The sequence below is a fragment of the Aphidius gifuensis genome, linkage group LG5, assembly GCF_014905175.1.
Source record: "Aphidius gifuensis isolate YNYX2018 linkage group LG5, ASM1490517v1, whole genome shotgun sequence".
NCBI lineage: Eukaryota > Metazoa > Arthropoda > Insecta > Hymenoptera > Braconidae > Aphidius > Aphidius gifuensis.
The window spans coordinates 17,688,251-17,706,589 of NC_057792.1; the positions used below are offsets into that span (position 1 = coordinate 17,688,251).

Below are 18,339 nucleotides of genomic sequence, written 5' to 3' on the forward strand. Positions count from 1 at the left end.
CGCCTTTTGCTTTTACGGTCAACGTGCGGGTACGTTGGTGACTTCTATGATTTTCTCTATTGCATTTTTATCTCAAGCCAAGGGTTATTTAAGCTACCGAAGGGTACTGCTATGAGACGACTCATAAGACTTCTCCATTTTACTTGTCTTTCTTCAGGCATGCCTTTGGGAAATTCTTATTTTCTTTACTTATTTTTTTTTCATTTCACTTGACAAGGAAAACTGTATTGTCTTTCTTAGATTTACATTGTATTTTGTTTGTTTTCTTTAATCATTATTTTTATTTTCTTTATTGCACTCAAGATTGTATTTTTTATTTTTAGTTTCTGTTATTTTAATTATATATTTTTTTAATTTACTTTTTTTTTTTTAACAAATGATTCTTTTTCTCATCTAGACTAGTCTGGAATTTTACTGAATTTAAAATGTAATTTCAATGAAATTAAAGTTTTCTTTTTTTATAGCTACTTTTTATATAAATATATTTTGAGGTTTTTATTTTATCATCACCAACAGCTATTTATTTTAATTCAAAACTGACATATTCATTTGCAAAATAAAAACAAAAAAAAAAAAATCTATTCTATATGGATATATAAATCGAATTTTCCGTTTATTCAAAACTGCACCTGTAGTCTCAAATGGCTGCATTACAGTTCATATGAACATATCGAGACTCGCCCACAGTATGTAATGGAGTTTGGTGGATTGATGCAAGGGCTGTTTCGACATTTGTTATTATGCCTACGTGCCACAGGCGCTAGAAAACAAAAAAAAAAAAAAAACAAATTGTATATAAAAAAATCGGATTACAAAAGTAGGGAGAGATTTTCAATCAACGTCGAAAAAAGTGAGTCTGACATAGTCGGGCCCTGACCTCGATGAATTGTCGAAATAAATTAAAGTGGTTAAACGCAAAAAGGGATGACGGTCACAATGACTGACTAGGTACTACAACTAAAATTGTAAATAGAAAATAAAGAGTATATATAGTAAAACAGTAATTTCTTCTTGTGCAACCCCGTGGCAAAGTGCTTCCCCTTCGGTGGTAACTGATGTTTTCTGGACATTACATCTCCAGCCCCTAATTTTAATTTCAATAATGTCTAGAGCAACGAGCCATTTAATGTCCCGGGGCCTTATCTCTTTCCCTCACATTATATTTTATCATCGTCATCATCATCATCACAACTCCCCTATGCCATTTTCAACACACACTACCAACTTTCTCCTGTTGAATTACACACAAGCATTATTATTGTTTTAAAACTATTTAAATAATTAATTTTCATATATACACTGATGTTGTTGATGATATAAAAATATTGTGATTTTAAATATAGAATTTAAGCTGAATAAATTGAGTAAAATTTAAAAATTAAATTTAATGTAGATATAGACAAAAATGAATTGGATGAAAATAATGGAACAAGTGTTCAACACATTCCCAAATCGTTTGTCTTGCATCCAAGTCATTGTTCCATTTTCCTTGACTAGCTTTTGGCATTTTGCCCCAATGTATATATATGTGTGTGTGCTCACTTTACTGACAATTCTTCCTTCTGCTGGTTACTCCCTGTTTACACTGAGGTTTCCTTGAAAATTGATTTAGCACCAGAGAATTTCCGCCACCACCGGTTGAATTTTTCACTGTATGAAAACTTGCATGCCAAGCCAGCTGATCATCAGCCATTTTTATTTTTCATTCATATTTATTTTTCATATTTATATTTTTTTTATAAACCAGCAATTTTCTTATTCACATATGCCAACTATCCTCTTGAGAGTATTTGAAGTTGACTCATTCCACCATTTTACAGTAACATTGTTTATTATATCAATTTATTAAGTCTTTTTTTTTTTTTTGCTCATGTAGCCAGAATTTTTCAGAGTAAATAATACACGCCACTATCATTTTATTTTACTATTTTTTTTTCATTTTTTATTTTATCTATTTTCATTTTTTTTTTTTCTTCCATTATTTCATGTTCATTTGTGATTTCAAGCACGTGCGTCTTTCCTGTATCATTCACGAAACTTTTCTATGTCGAGATCCCGAGGGAGATTATCCACTTGGTGTTCGATATTAAAAAAAAAAAATAAATAAATAAACCTACTATGTTAAAAAAAAAAAAAAGAAAACTAGTTGAAAAATGTAGCAAAAAAAAAAATAAATAGCAAGAGTTTAGAAAATAGTAGCAAAAAGAAAATGAGAATTGGGGTCAAAAAGTAATTTGCGAAACGTCAGAGGCGTCATTCTTTTCGACAGGCTGTCTTTCCGCAGTTTTCGACCTTAATTGCTGTGCCTCTCAAGCAATTCAACTTGTTTTTATTCTCCTTCATCGTACATCCAATCTTACAACCCCTTGATTTTTAAAATTCACCCTAAGAATGTTTTCTCAACAATAAAATTATATATTTTTTTTTTCTGCCAGACTTTTATAATTTTGTTGGCATAAAAAAAGCTCTCAAAGTCGATAAATCGAAGTAGCGACTCTAAAAGTTTTTTGTACCCCGGGCTAGATTTATATTGTATATAAAAATAAATAAAAAATGTATATTAAAAAGATTGACAATATGGTGCCTCTCAATGGATGGATGTATAATATCAATATTATGTAATAATGGATTTTGTGTCTCTTGAAATATACGTTCACCGGTTACCATCAAATTTATTCATCCGGCGTTTCACGTCCAATATCTAAATGATATGCTGTTTGGATTATTCACTGAAATTCAGTCATTTATTTCTTATATACAACCAACAGGTCGTTTCTATATATCGTTATTCAATAACATTTAATCACCCAACTTTTTCATACAATTCTTTTTATTTTCACCCTTGATCAATAATTTAACTCTTTATCGCAATTGACATCTTTAAACTGATAAAATCAATTTTATTTTTTGTCATTATTTTAAACAAAAACTATGTGTTATTATAAAGTTTCATATAATTGAATTTAATCTTATCAAAAAACTGTAATTGAAAATAAAATTAAATTACAATTTTACCAGTGACTCAGAAAAAAAATATCATTTTATGTTTTTCGTATTTATGGATCGATGTAATGGGACTAAAAAAAATTTATACAAGACAAAGAAAAATAAAAATATTCAGAGGATCAAGTCTGAATATTTTTAGTAAAATAACGGCTCAATTTTTCAGCTGCATGAATAATCGTATTGCAGCAGCTGATTTAAAAAATATTTTTATTATCAACTTTCCTAGTAAAAAATAAAAAAAAATAAAATTTATGTTTATAACTTTAACAAAAGAATATCAATTCAAGAGCAGATTTAAACGTAAATAAATTCAACCTCTATGTAAAATAAATAAAAATAATAAAATTATTGTATAAAAATATAATAATAATAAAAAAAAAAAAATAAGAGAAATAGTAGACAACATAAGCTATATTGCCAATATATATAAATCTACTAAAATCGTTTGGTCATTTATGATTTGCGTGAATTTAAAATTTATCGTCAATTTTAGCAAGGTAAAATAAAGCCCCAGGGGATACAAGTGTGAAGTGTAGCCCAGTTTTAAATATGTACAGCTATACTCACAAATTCATTGTTTCATTTTAGTGAAATGTCATGGATTTGTTTGTATGTGTTATTGTGCAAATAATTTTAACACTGTGTACTGTAAAAGCTCTCAATACATATAAAATGAAATTGAATGTATTGAATTGTATTGTGCGCAAACTGTGTAACGCATTTTGGTTAATATGAAAACGCACAAGAGAATATTTTACAGTCAGAAAATAAACTATTGGAGGATATCCAATTTGAGCTTATTTGATCACTCATATATATACCAATTGGGAATTCAGATATAAACCCAAAAGAATTTTTCATTACTCACATACATTGTGTAATTCTTTTGTGTAAAATTAAAATTTCATTTTATTAATTTTTTATTAACTTGATTTACGTTTTTTTATTTTTCAAATTTTAAATCTGAATTAAAATTGATTGATTGAATTTTTTCAACAGTATATTGAATTGATTAGATTTTTAATATTTCAATTTGTATTTTAAATTTTTAATGACTATTTTCATTTTAAAATTAGATTGACAAAATCAATAGTTAAATTATTTGCAGACATGAAAATATCATATCTATGCAACCAGACTTTGTATATAAAATTTCCAAATTCAAATAAAGTCGTTAATAAAAATAAAAAAAAAAAAGCTTAATCCTGCTATATATAAAAAAGTCGAATATAAAAGTAAAAAATCCAACGCATTAAAATGAAAGATATTTAATATAACAGAAAAAATATAATTTTTTATTTTCCACAATTTTTCTACTCGATGAATTTTTTTGTTAATGACTCGGTGAGTTAATTACCAGCTTGAGCTTGTATGTTATTAAGCCAAGTATAGTCATGATGTATATATGAATTTGAGTGTATTGAATGTCTGTATATTGGTAAAGAGGATTTGTCGATAAAATCAGCGAGAATGAGTCTCAAGAGATCAGAAAAGAAAAGAAAGAAAAAAAAAGCTCTCCCTTGGGTTTTATGTCTTTTTTTTTTGTATGCTTTGTCCTATTTTTTTATTTTTTTATTTTGGTGGTAGTGGTATGGTGACGTACAAGTAGATTTCACATCTTTTACTTGATTCACATATATACAGGGTTACTGAACTTGACGACCCAAGGGATGAAGAATCGATAGATTTTGTTCACTCTAGTCTCGATTTTCTTCTCACGATTCCAATAACCTAAAATACTTCGTCAAATTCACTCAGCCATTTAAAAAAAAGCCTCCAGTTGATATTTTCAACTAAACACATATATTTTTATCGATAAATCTTTCAATTGACAGTCGAGGATTTGTTGCTGTAATTTGATAGTTGAATAATCATCTCACAAATTGCTTAAATATTTTAATTGACGTTGCTTAATTGTGCCAAATTATAGATACACATATTTAATATTAATAATATTATTATTGTATTATAAGTACAATCAATACTATGTATTCTAATGATAATTAAATTTAAATTTTACCAAGATATATTTTCATAATTAGTGCTACATCAATGAGCTTACATAAATAATGCAATAATTAATTTAATAAATATAGTATTTCATTATTACTACTATTATTATTATAATATAAAAAATGAAGAAAATTAATTTTCAATCCTGTAAATTAATTATACTAGTATTACTTTACTCAGCGCATTAATTAAAAAATAAAAAAAAATATAAAATAAAATTAATCTTATCATTCAATTGAATACAAAAAAAAAATATAAAAAAAAAATGAAATAAATAAAAAAAATTTATATCAACAAATTGGAATCTCTTTTCATGATATATATTTTTCATCATTTCGAGAAATGAAATTGCGGATTTTCCATTGACAGATGGTAAAGAGAGAAAAAATACGAAAGAGGGGTGATGGTGGTGGTTGTATATAATATATATATATTAAATGAAAATTGGTTTGGTGTATTGCACACACACCAACACCCAACAAACATCAGTGTGTATTGATGCAAAAGCTAGTATATATACGAGCCCTTTTGACATCCGCCTTCTGGTTTCCTGTTTCGCGACCTGCTTTGATGCTATATCACTGACAATGTCATCGTTGAAACTGTAATTTACCTACCGAAAAGCCAACACGTTACGAACCATTGGGCTTTGTCTATCAGGTGCCTCTCGGCAAAATAGATACAATCTCGACATTATCTAATGCATACGCAAACACAAGACATGGCATTTCACCCACAGAGAATAACATTTCATTTGACTAACAAGATATACGATTATCATGATAAAATATCTACACATATATTGATATTGTTTATATATTTAAAATTTGATTGATTGATATAACAATATTTTGAATAAATAATTATCGCTGCGATAATACTACAAGTATATTTTTAAATATGCGGTATATTTATAAGTAAAAGTGCACATGCGGTTTTTAAAATGACAGAGGGTTTTGAGACCAGGTCATGTAACATCGGTGTGGCTTTAAATCATCCCCTTTATCCAGCAGAAAAAAAAAAAAAAAAACTAAATGGGAAAAAAAAATAAAAATAGTGCGGCTAAAGAAAGATGGGGAAAAGCATGCTGCTTAGTGAGTGGAATACTGTGAGGGGTATATAGCGCACACTTGATGAGGTAGCAATGGGGCCAAGGGATGAAGCGAAAAAATAAAAAAAAAATAAATGCAAAAAAAAAAACGGGTGGAAGAAAAGAAGAAAAAAAAGGTATAATGTGCATCACCCTCGTTTGATAGGGTGAACATTAAGCTGGTTTTATAAGCCCGGGGCGCGTGGATTGTCGTTGTTGAAAGATACTCGACCCTTGTACAAGCAGCTCTCTATATATATACACACATTCAATAAGGTATTATCTCTCGATTCGCATTTTTTACTTACATATATTTGTCTAGTTTTTCATTTACTTTTTAATTAAATTATTTTTAATAAAACTATGTACAATTGTATGGTTATATTTCAAATTTTTTTTCACTTAAAATATTTCTGTTTTTTAATTATTTTTTTTCTTGCTAAATAATTTTTTATTTTGGCAACTAACCAAAAAAATCCTTTCTCAATTTTGGGTATTTTTTTTTTATCCTTCTTTTTACGTAATGAAACCATTTAACCGAGCTTTGTCGGATTGTCACCAATTACTTATTTTTATACTCTCTGAGTATAAAACTGATTTTATTTTTTGATATTATTTTCAACACCTTAATACGAATTTTATTTTTTATTTATTTTACAATTCAATTGAATTTAATATATAAAAGTTAAATAGATAAAAAAAAATCAAGCTTTAACCATCAAACACTGTCTAAAGACGTCTATAAATCACGATATTTTGATGGGATCAAATTTGTGGTGCAATTTCACCAGGTTACAATATACTTAGGTCAAATTTTTCATGAAAAGTAAATCCAAGCAGTTATTACCAGCTATATTGTGTACGACACAAATCTCTGGACATAGAAAAATTATTAACCCAAACAAAAAAAAAAGAAAAACAAATTAAATAAAAAGTATTAAAATAAATAAATAATGACTATATATAAAATAATAATATATATAGTGTTAGTGTACATTTTATATGGCCTAGGTCATTTTGTTTTTATCGCTAAATTTTATTATACGCACATCCAAGCACGTATGTAACTTCAGGTAAATTCACATCCATGCTAAACTATATACTTCATGAACCATCCACTATCGTCCATTGTTTTCTGCACACTTTTGTCATAAAAACGCGTATATATATATAAATTATATGTGCAATAAATAAATATATATATATAAACAAAAACAAAATAAAAAAAAAAAAAAGGAAGCAGCAGGCAATGTGTCGGGCTTTTATAAATATAGTACAAGCACACGAAGAACGTCTCATTCACCGGATGTCAGCCACTGTCGCCTTTGTTTTAATTTTTTTTTTGTATTATTTATAAATATTATTATTATTTATTTAAAGCTCATTGTTTTGTTTAATAATCAACATATATTTTCTTCATCTCTCCATCTTTTTTTCCCGCATGATTATATTTTATTTCTCTCTACTCTTTTTTTTTACATACGTCGATCTTCTCTTTTGCCTCTTTTATTTTTTCGTTTCCTGCATCCTCGAGATTCGTGTACCATCAACCGGAGAAAATGCCAGATGGTAGCGCTTGCGCTCTGACAATAACCACGCAAGTCGATAACTGAAGCAAAAAAAAAAAACACAGTATTGCAAGACTATTTCTGTCTTTTTTTTTCATCATCATATGATACCCCAAACACTGGTCTAGATTTACACGTAATTTTAGTGATGGAGTAACACAAATGGTCCAGCTCAGTCAACCAGTTGCTATTCCAAACTCATCGTCATCTTTGTATATAACAAAATTTGACTCACTGAAAATCACTGTACCAAGCAAAAGTAGTTATACCTATATAGTTGTCTGGCTTGTACTGGATCCTCTTGGGTATCACTACCAAGCAATTTCTCTTCTTCGTTCCCTTTCAAATTAAAATATACCGAGTTGTGAAAGACAGAGACAAAATCATGAAAATTATTCCTGATATTAACCAGACGAATATCTATGTTTTATCATTTTATTTTTATTAACTTTTTCAACTTATTTAAATTATTATTTTTTTAATATAGTCCAATACAACGTAATGGATATTGAATTTAAAGTTTTTTTTTTCATTACATGACACAGTGTATTAGAAACTTTTGATTTAATTATTTTTATATTAAAAAAAAAGTGTTAATGATTTTTTAACGACGTTACTTGAATTTAGCTCATTTATGTTGTCGTTTTTTTCAAGACCAGGTATACTTGGTTTGTTGAGATGCGGGCATTTCACTCATCCGCCCACCCAGTCACAATCTCATAGCATGTAAAATAGTAAACCCCTATTAGTTTGTTGCTCATTAAAATTTTTAAACTTAGGGAAAAAAAAAATTAATTAATTGCAACACGTTATATACATTTTTATGGCAATCTTGACAATTATTCATGTATTTTTTTTTTAAATAACTATTGAATAATATATAGTTGAATTTATATTACTACAAATTACGTACATGTATAATATAAATTATAATTAATTTATTATATATTCACAAAACATCTTTGTAGATAAATTGTTTATTTTGTAACTTGAATGTTATCAATATAAACAACAAGTTTATTTGTCAAATACATTTGATGATACTTTGCTTCAATTTCAACATATCATTATGCTAATTAATTATCACATAATGAAAAAACTTGGAAAATTCAACTACCACATGTGCGCATATTTATACTTTGTATATTTTACACATCACTGTGTTTTAATCATCATTTTTCGCTGTTATTATTTTATTTCATTTCTCTTTTTTTACTTGAACTTTTTATAAAAAAATATGTATGCATTTCTTGTTTATTTTTAATTTTATATCAAAAACATTGCAAGCATATTTATTTATTTTTTTTTTAATTCAACTTTTTCTCATCTATATGGATCCTCATTAACTGTACCGAGTTTCTGTCTAAAAAATATATACACATTTTATTCAAAAAAATTTTTCTTTTATTTAACTCGTCACCGGTGGATCAATGTAGGTCATGCATTTTTTTTTGTTTTATAAAAAACATGGAATTTTCTTCAATTTAATATTATGAATAAATTTTTTTTTTTTTTTCATATTTATTTGATATAATTTTTTTTTATTTGAATAATTAAACAGTAAACTTGTGTTGTTGAAAATTAAAATTAAAGAAATTATTTCGTTTATTGTTTTTTTAAATTGCAAAATAGTTAATATTCAACAATTGTTTTTGTAATATCGATTTATAAATAGCTATTTTATATTATTTTTTTTTGTCGTTCATTATAGCAATAACCATACTACCAAAAATAATACCACACAAACACAATACAACACCTAAACCTATGTACAATTTTATAGACATTGGTATACCTGTGTATATTTGTAAAATAACCGTTATCAGAATTGCACATTCACATGATATTAAACATATATATTTCATAGCAAACAGTCTCGATCTACATGGTTATACTCAGTAAAATAAAAAAAAAATATTGCTAAAGTTTTTTATTTTTATATTTTTGTAATAAAGAAAAAAAAAAAAAAAAGTTCTATAATACAATGATCATTTATGTAAATTTGATATGTCTGTATAAATTTATATATAAAAAGAAAAAAAAATAAAACATAATGGAAAATGATCGATAGTAATTTTGCAAAAACTCTGAAATACTTGACGAGATTTTGCAACAGGGTGCGGTGAAAGACGAGTCATTCAGAAGGGATGAAAAAAAGAGAAAGGGAAATAAAAAAAAGAGGGAGAGAATGATGGTTATATTGACGTAGGATTTGAAAATATATATGTATATATGTAATAGGTGGATGGTTGTACCGTACCGGGAAAATTGCAAGAAAACTTCCGACAAGTATAGTAGCCGATCGAAACGCCGCGCCCTTTTTTGCCACAAAAATAAAATGGTTGTGACTACCTCCGGTATATCCTCATTTGAAATTGCATACTATTTCATTTCCTCTTCAGTGTGCTTTTTTTTTTTTTCATATATATTTTTATTTTTTCTACTCTATTTCTCAATTTTATAGTTTGTACAATTTCTTCACACGTCTTCTATATATACGCGACATTTCCAATTGACTTGAACTACGAATCCAACCACGAAGGTGACACGTTGCATTGTCAATTGCTTGCTTGCTAGCTTACTTGCTAACCCCTAAATGTACATTGACATTTATCTATAGATATACTTGAAAATATATGTAGGATTGAGTAAATTGTCGCGCGTGCCAATCGCTCATCTAACCAGCTTCCGGGTTATTGGTCAGCAAAGATTTTCAAAACGTGTCACATTTATACACAATGTGACATTTTTGATCCTGGTGATATAGCAAATTTCTCGTTCAGCAATTTATTTATATATTTATTTTAACTCGAAATTTACAGGTTTATTTTTATGATTTTTTTTCTTTCTTGAGAAATATATTTTTAATAGTAAAAAAAAATGAAAATAGTACTTTAAATTATATATTTTTTTATAATTAATTTGAAGTTGTAATTAAAAAAAAATATATGATGAATATTCATTCCATGCATAAATTATTAATTAATATTTATTCAATGTTCATATATTAATTATTTATGTATTTTAATCATTCAGTATATTAATTTAAATTTTCATTGAAATTAATTGATTAATATTATAATTTTATATTTATATTATTTTCTAATTTTATTCCTATGTTAATTATTTATTGTTTTTTTTTTTAACATTCAAAATTAATTATAAAAATTGAATAGTCTGTGATATTTCAAACAGTAGAAAATACGCTTTGTCAACATTATCAAAATTCCAGTATATTTTGCTTGTATTTTTTGGAGTTTTTTTTTTCTAAAAATATAACGTCATTCTAGTGTTATAAAATTAATAACTAATTTTACAACTAACACAAAATAACCTCGTTTTAAATTAAATTTAAATTAAAAGAAAACAATGTGTCTAGAGTGAAGAAAAAAAAAAAAAATAATAAAAATTCAATATAAGACTACCGTAGATGGTTAAAATGACAAAAAATAAAAAAAATAATCGAGTGGTTTTACTGATGCATGAAAAAGAGAATAAAAAATCAGGTAAAACTTTTAAAAATTTTATTTTTTATTTATTTATTTTTAGCTTTTTTATTTTTTTCGGTTCAATGAGGTTTTAGTGGTCGAGTTTTGACACAACTCTTCACCACTGACAGTGAATTGGTCTTGTTTTCTTTTATCCTAAACTTGTGTGTATGTGTCTATACGTCAGTATGTGTGTGTCATGCTGATGCTACTGGTGTACCAAGTGGTTTTACGAGTCATTCTCCTCCACTGCCACCACCACCATCAGCATCACTACTACTTATCAAATTCTCATGTCCACTCTGGTACATTCAACCACCCCTAAAACACGTTCATTCTCTGTACCAAACATGTCATAGCTTTTTCCCCTTAATTTTACCCTCTCCAAATAGTTTTCAACTGGAGTAACAATGTGTATGTAAATGGTTGCGTACATGTTCTCATTGAATTTTCCACGATGTTGTTTTATATGTCGTTAACAGCTCTTGGGTGATACTCCATTCGTGTTCTCGTCAACGCATTCATCAAGATCGAATTCATTTAACCCATTTATTTATCAACAACCTTTTTTATTTTATTTTTTTTTTCATTTTTCTCTACATTCTTTTCATCATCAAGCCACTCTATACACATGGACATTTATTTTTTCACATGACGAAAAATTCAAAAAAAAAAAATAACATTTTTTATGAGAGAAAAATAAAAAAGTGTCAAAATACACTCGACATATTTTTTTAAAAGCTATATATTCTGTCAGAAATGAAGACAAATAACTATTTTATGTTGTTTTTTAAATATTCAACATTTATTTTGAGTTTATGTTTGAAAAAATTCGTTGAAAAACTAAAATGTATATATTTTTTTTGAAAAAATATATTGACAAATATAGAAGACCTTGGCGTAACGTATAAATAAATAAAATAAATATTTATTTATATTGTTATTGATAAAATTATTTAAAAATAAAATTCGTAAAATTAATATTTTCACAATTGGAGCATAAGTTTATTGTTGATTTTCCAAAGTAAATTAACACTTAATTTAACAAAATCGAATGTTCAACAAGAAAAATAAAAGGGTCATATTAATAATGTTCTATAATCAAGTGACCATTATAATTTTTTCTGCATTTATGAACATTCAAAATAGCATAAACACAAATTAAACAATTCATTAACAGTCCAGGTGTATTTATGGGTTAATTTTCCTCTGATAAATTGACGAATCGACTGTGGAACATTCTGTTAAATTAGATGCAGCGTATTTATATATAGCAGTAGTAGTTGGTGACAATATAAGCGCTTGTAATCGTTTCAAGTATTGGACAAACGAGTAACTTGGCACACTGATGGTGTCACGAATTATTCTCTAAAATAGTCCATTAGTGTCATGTCCAGTCAAGCCCACAGCTAGTCACACACTGTCTCAACACATTTTGCCAGTATTCATGGTCCAATGGCATACTCTTTTTTCATTTTTTTTTTTTTTTTCTATTTATACTTTTTTTATTTTTCTTTAAATTGCGAATAACCACAAACTGCAAAACCATATATACAAACTCATGTAAAATCCAATTATAAAATGAGAAAAGATTTTAAATTTATATTTTATTATTTTTATTATTATTATTAAAATTAAATGCCACTTTTTTATATTAATTATTTTTTTAAAAAATAAAAGCTATTCATTAATTTAATTTTAATTTAATAAATTGTTCAAAATATTTAACATAAAAATTACATAAAAAGTTTAGACTCTTTTAAATTATTTTTATTATAAAAAAAAAAATTATATATTTATTAAAATAGAAAAAATAAATTACAGTAAATTGAAAATTCTTTAGAATATTTACTTATAATTATTGGAAAAAATTTCATATTTAAATTTTTTTAAAAGAAAAAATCAGTCATCTATGAAAAAAAAAAAAAGTTTAATTTAATTTAAAAATTTTTTCGGTACACTTATTTTCATACGTCAATATAATAAATAATAATAATAAATTTAATATTATAAAACAAGAAATAACATCAGTCATGCGATTAAAATATATATATTTATTAATTTTAATATTTTGTTATAATTTTGGAGAAAATCACAGGTGCGTAAAACAGTGTGAAACACAAAGTTTCGTGTACTGTGAGATAATCAATTATAACTGAGCCAATTTTACTGGTAAAAAGAGAAAAATACAAAAAGAGAGAAAATGCCACAGGCTCTGTTAATGAGAATTTCCTGCAAAAGGACCTTGTGAGCTAAACAAAGCATAAAGACTAATTGGGATCTTGAATTTGAAAAAAAAATTATTTAAAAAATATATATACAGAGAATTAAAACTACTGTTATAGAACGTTTGTCTGTCAGATATAGAAACATGCTGAAAAAAAAATAAATCAACCAACCAAACAATAAAAAAAAAAAAAGAAAAATACATTCATCAATTTTATAATGAGAGCTTTACTTTAAAATTAAATTAAAAAATATTAATCAATTAAAATCCACATAAAATTGAACAATTTTATAACAATAATAATATTATTTTCTTTAAAATAGTTATGTCGATAATCAATATAAAATCAATAATGAGGTTTTGTGTATATAAAATTAATAATGCAGTATAAAAGTTTGACTGCTTAAGTTTAACGAGTATTAATGACTCAAGCTGTGGACAGTGGCACTATATATTTTTAGCCTAACAATAATTTAGCCACCTATATTCAAATGCACAATACATAACAAGTATCGATTGTTAAATAAAGATAAGTGTATATAACACTCGATATTTATAGACATACACAGGTATGATTTACATTGTCAACAAAATTACATAGAGTCATTGATATATAATATATAATATTTCTTATCAATTTATATCAATACATATATTTGCACACTTTGTTGATTAAATCAGAAAAAAATATATCCTTTTTTACTTTTGTTTTGTGCATTCAGTAAACTTGGTACTTTCACTCATACATCATTCACGGGACTGCAATTAAATTTTTTTTTTTTTGTATCCATTTGAATTAAAAAATAATACACTTCATTCATTATGCCATGTGACTCTATCGATTCTATTGGCATAAGCTTTTTCAATCTCAACAAATATACATTTTTTTTTTTTTTTCCAATTTTATCCTCTGGTGTTTATTCCATTTTATTTTTTTTTTATGCTCAACAGAGTATAAATAATATAAAAGTCGACACAAAAAAATATTTAAAAATAAAAAAAAATTAAATTGAAATACAAAATAATAGAAAGAAAACTCAAATATTGTTTCTGTAATTATTATTGTGACAAATGGATTTCGATTAAATTTTATATAAATTTTATTTCACCAAAGAAAAATTTAGTAATTTAAATCAAATTTTTATAGTGTAATTAATATTATTATTAATATATTTTTCAACAAACTCATTATAATTTTAATATAAATATTAAAATGCAATCTGATTATAAATACTTGATTTAAATTTAATTGAAATTTAAATCCAATTGAAGTATGCCACACACAAATGCGTGTGAGGACTGAGGAGGGTGCGTTATATGTCAGTATCGATTGAATTTTCATTGTGAAATATACTGCAGGTATATCATCAAATAGACAATAGTGTAATATAGTAATAAAGCCTAGCCAACATAAATTCAAACGACCTCACTTATTCAAATATTATAATATACATCTGCCTCAAAGTTACCGCTTTTATTTTCCTATTCAACCAAGCTATGATAATATTTTTTTTATCCTAAATCCTAAATAAATTTATACCAATTATCATAGTATAATATTGCTGCATAGAGATTCCTGTATTCAGTATTAAATTCTTCCAATAATCAATCAACCAAATATATATATTTTCCAACATCATAATAATAATTATATCTGTATTGACATTGTAGATTTTCCTTGCTTTGATGTCGTTATCAAAACCAATCAATGCTCAATGAGATGAGTACTGTATAATCTGTGGTTCATGTCTTTGTCATATTAATTATATAAATTTATTGAAACAATAAATATTCAAATGTTAATTAAAAAAAACTTGGCTGATTGCCAAAAAAAACTATTCAATATAAAATTCAAAAAAAACAGATGGTATTTATGAAAATATTTATAGTTGATTTTTGATTTTATCATCAAAGTAATATTACACTTATCTTGATTAAAAAATATTTCATCTAAATGATTTCAAGTAATACCATAATATAATTTAAAAGTTAAATATTTAATCCATCAAGAGAGACCGAGTTCTATGCACAGTGTTTCTTTTTTTTTTCTTTAAAGTTTTGTAGAAAAAAAAAATATATATCTCATTTATAACAAGACAAGAGTAATATTAATAATAACAATAATAATAAAGAAGAATAAAAGCTTCCAAGTTTCATTATGACTAGTTAAAGTTGTCATGGCTTAAAAAGCTTTGTAAAAATATAATTTTAAGAATTTTATCCATCATATGCCAAGCAAAATAATTGTAGTAGCTTGGTACACTTAGTAAATATGTTGCTATATGAAAATATGTAAATTGTCTTGTTGGCATCATGGATAAACTCATTTTAAAGTCACGTGTAGATAGTGGGTTTTAAACTATAAAACGTTTTAACAGACTTCTATGTAGTTTTACTTCCTCTTCAATGTCAGTATGGTGGGCATTGTGGTTCCAAGTTTAAGCAGCTAAACACCACACATTTCCATATATGTTTAAATAATATTCCTATTTTTTTTTTAATTTATACTCATTGGTTAAAAAAATATTTAGTATATCAAAATAAATAAATAATAAATGGATGTCTTAAACGAGATTTAAATTTCTAATTTTTTGATTTGTTTTTTGTTACAGAAATTACAAACTATTGCTGAGGATTTTTGTGGTCTTGATGTTAATACACCATTGGGAGGACAAGAACCAATGATTGCAATGCCAGTACTTACATTTAATACATTATTAACAGCTGTCGCAGCAACATCAACTGGTGATTATACTGTTGTCTTCATTGGTACTCAAAAAGGTCATCTTAAAAAGGTTAGTCTTTCTTTTAAATCTTATTATTTTATTTTTTTACTTTTATATAAACAGTCAGTATGATTCTGCCTCTTTTTGCAATATGATTTTATTAAATAAAATTCTCAAAAAGAAAGTAAAGGAAAAAATACTTATATACCCTTGGGAGTGAAAAGAAAAAAAAAATTAAGTAATTGAATACAAGAGAGTATATTCGACTCGTCAACATCATTTCAAAGATCTCAGAAAACCCTAAACTCTGATGTAATTTAGCTGGGGGTGTTTATTGTAAATGTAAAAGCATTTTCAGTAGCTAAAGGGGACTATGTGGTACATTGTCATCGTGGTCTTGGTTTGTTCGACCAAAACGTGCTCTATCGCTCCATTAGTAAAGTTTAGCTGAGTGTTGGAACAAAGTATCTTGTTCATGTCTACATTGTCTTGTTGAATATAAAAAGACTTGGGTATATTGTAAATTCAATCGTTTTATAAAAGTTTCTTGCTTGTATGATTTTAATATGAAAATTGACAAAAACATTTTCATTAACGTGCAGGTCATTGTAATTATATCTAGTTGTTTTTAATTAAATTTTCTCAAATCATTTTTATAATATCAATTGAATTATATATTTAAATTATTTGCTTTAAATTGATAATTAATTTTATTATGCTATTTAATTTGTCTTGTGTTATTTAAACTAAATTGTTAAAGGTCAATTAGAATAGTGTATTAAAGATCATAGTTTATACCCATGCAATAAATCATAATTTATTTATAAATACAAGTTGTATAAAAAGAAGAAGAAGAAGCAAATATACCGAGTGATATAATGTAAAACGAGGCGTAACGATAACCGAGTAACGTTACATGACAATTATATACGCACATCAAAAAAATATAGCTCTCAGTTTGTTGTTTCAAACTTCAAGTTGACGTATGTTCGCGTGCAATTTACCATTTGATTCATGAGGCATCGGGTACTGCGTGGTAATCGCAAGGCGATTGTGATTAATTAACAAATACTTGTCGGTAGTACTCGGAATAGTATTGCAATGTATCTATATATATTCAGCCATATAGCCATAGTTGTACAGCTGGAGATATATATCTGTGGCAGACAACAACAACGTCCCCCGCGACTTAGCTGTTCACTACTCTCTCTCAGCCCCATGGGAAGATGAACGAGTGAAAATGTTCGTTGTGCAATTATTCACAACTGCATTGTATTTATTTATTTTACAAATGAAAATAAATAAAAACAAATATAAATAATAACATTAAGAAATATAATTTGTAAAATGAATGCAATTATTTTTAGTATTAAAAAAATAAAAACAAAGGTTAAATTATGCAAATAATCATTTGAAAAAATAAATAAATAAAAAGCTTAAGTGATTATATTAGCTTGAAGAATAATAATAAATTGTTTGTTAAACAATAATTTATCAAATTTATATTTAATTGTTTATATTTAATCAATATTTTAATTGCCTATTTAACATGAATATCTGACAGTTTATCATTGACCCCATAATTGACAATCAATTATCTTTTGTAATTTATGCATTTAATATTTATTTTATTCAAATTGATTGATATAATTTTTTTCATTTATAAAAAATAAAAAAACAGTATGAAATTTGATAAATATTAATAATTTAGTTGATGTATTAAAGCAAAAATATTTATATGTATATAAATAAAAAATAAAAAAAGGTTAATTGATGAGAGCCGAGAACACAAAGTGTCCAGAAGTTGTGGTATAATTAATAATTTTGAAGGACACTTGTTCTCATTCCATGAAGGGCTATTTAGTCGGTGATTGTATATATAAAGAGAATAATGACAAGGTGACGATAAAGGATCGTCTTGATTTTCTCTGTTAATTTTTCATGTAGACTATATACATAAAAAGTTTATGTGCACCTACACACTGAGAAAAAAGTTTCCCTAGATCCAAAAAGAGTTCACTTGATTTAAGTATTTTCACTTAATTCTAAAAACCGTTCTTGAATTAAGGGAAAAATCATTCGAGAGTAACGAATGTAAACTTAAATGAAAAAGGCATTGAAATAGAGTAAATTTCACTTGAATTTAATGATAAAAATTAAAAATGAAAAAATTTCATGCAAAAAGTATTAGTGTAAATTTGGCTACCAACCAAATTCATTT

At 26.1% G+C, this 18,339-nt stretch overlaps 1 protein-coding gene across 1 annotated transcript in view; it reads left to right on the plus strand.

Moving 5' to 3' along the window:
- The window catches only part of LOC122858036 (plexin-A4), a 110,565-nt gene that overhangs the window by 62,366 nt on the left and 29,860 nt on the right, over positions 1-18,339 (plus strand). The window contains exon 3 of the mRNA XM_044160662.1: positions 16,005-16,187. Coding sequence (XP_044016597.1) covers positions 16,005-16,187 — 183 coding nt within the window. The remainder of the gene's footprint in view (positions 1-16,004; positions 16,188-18,339) is intronic.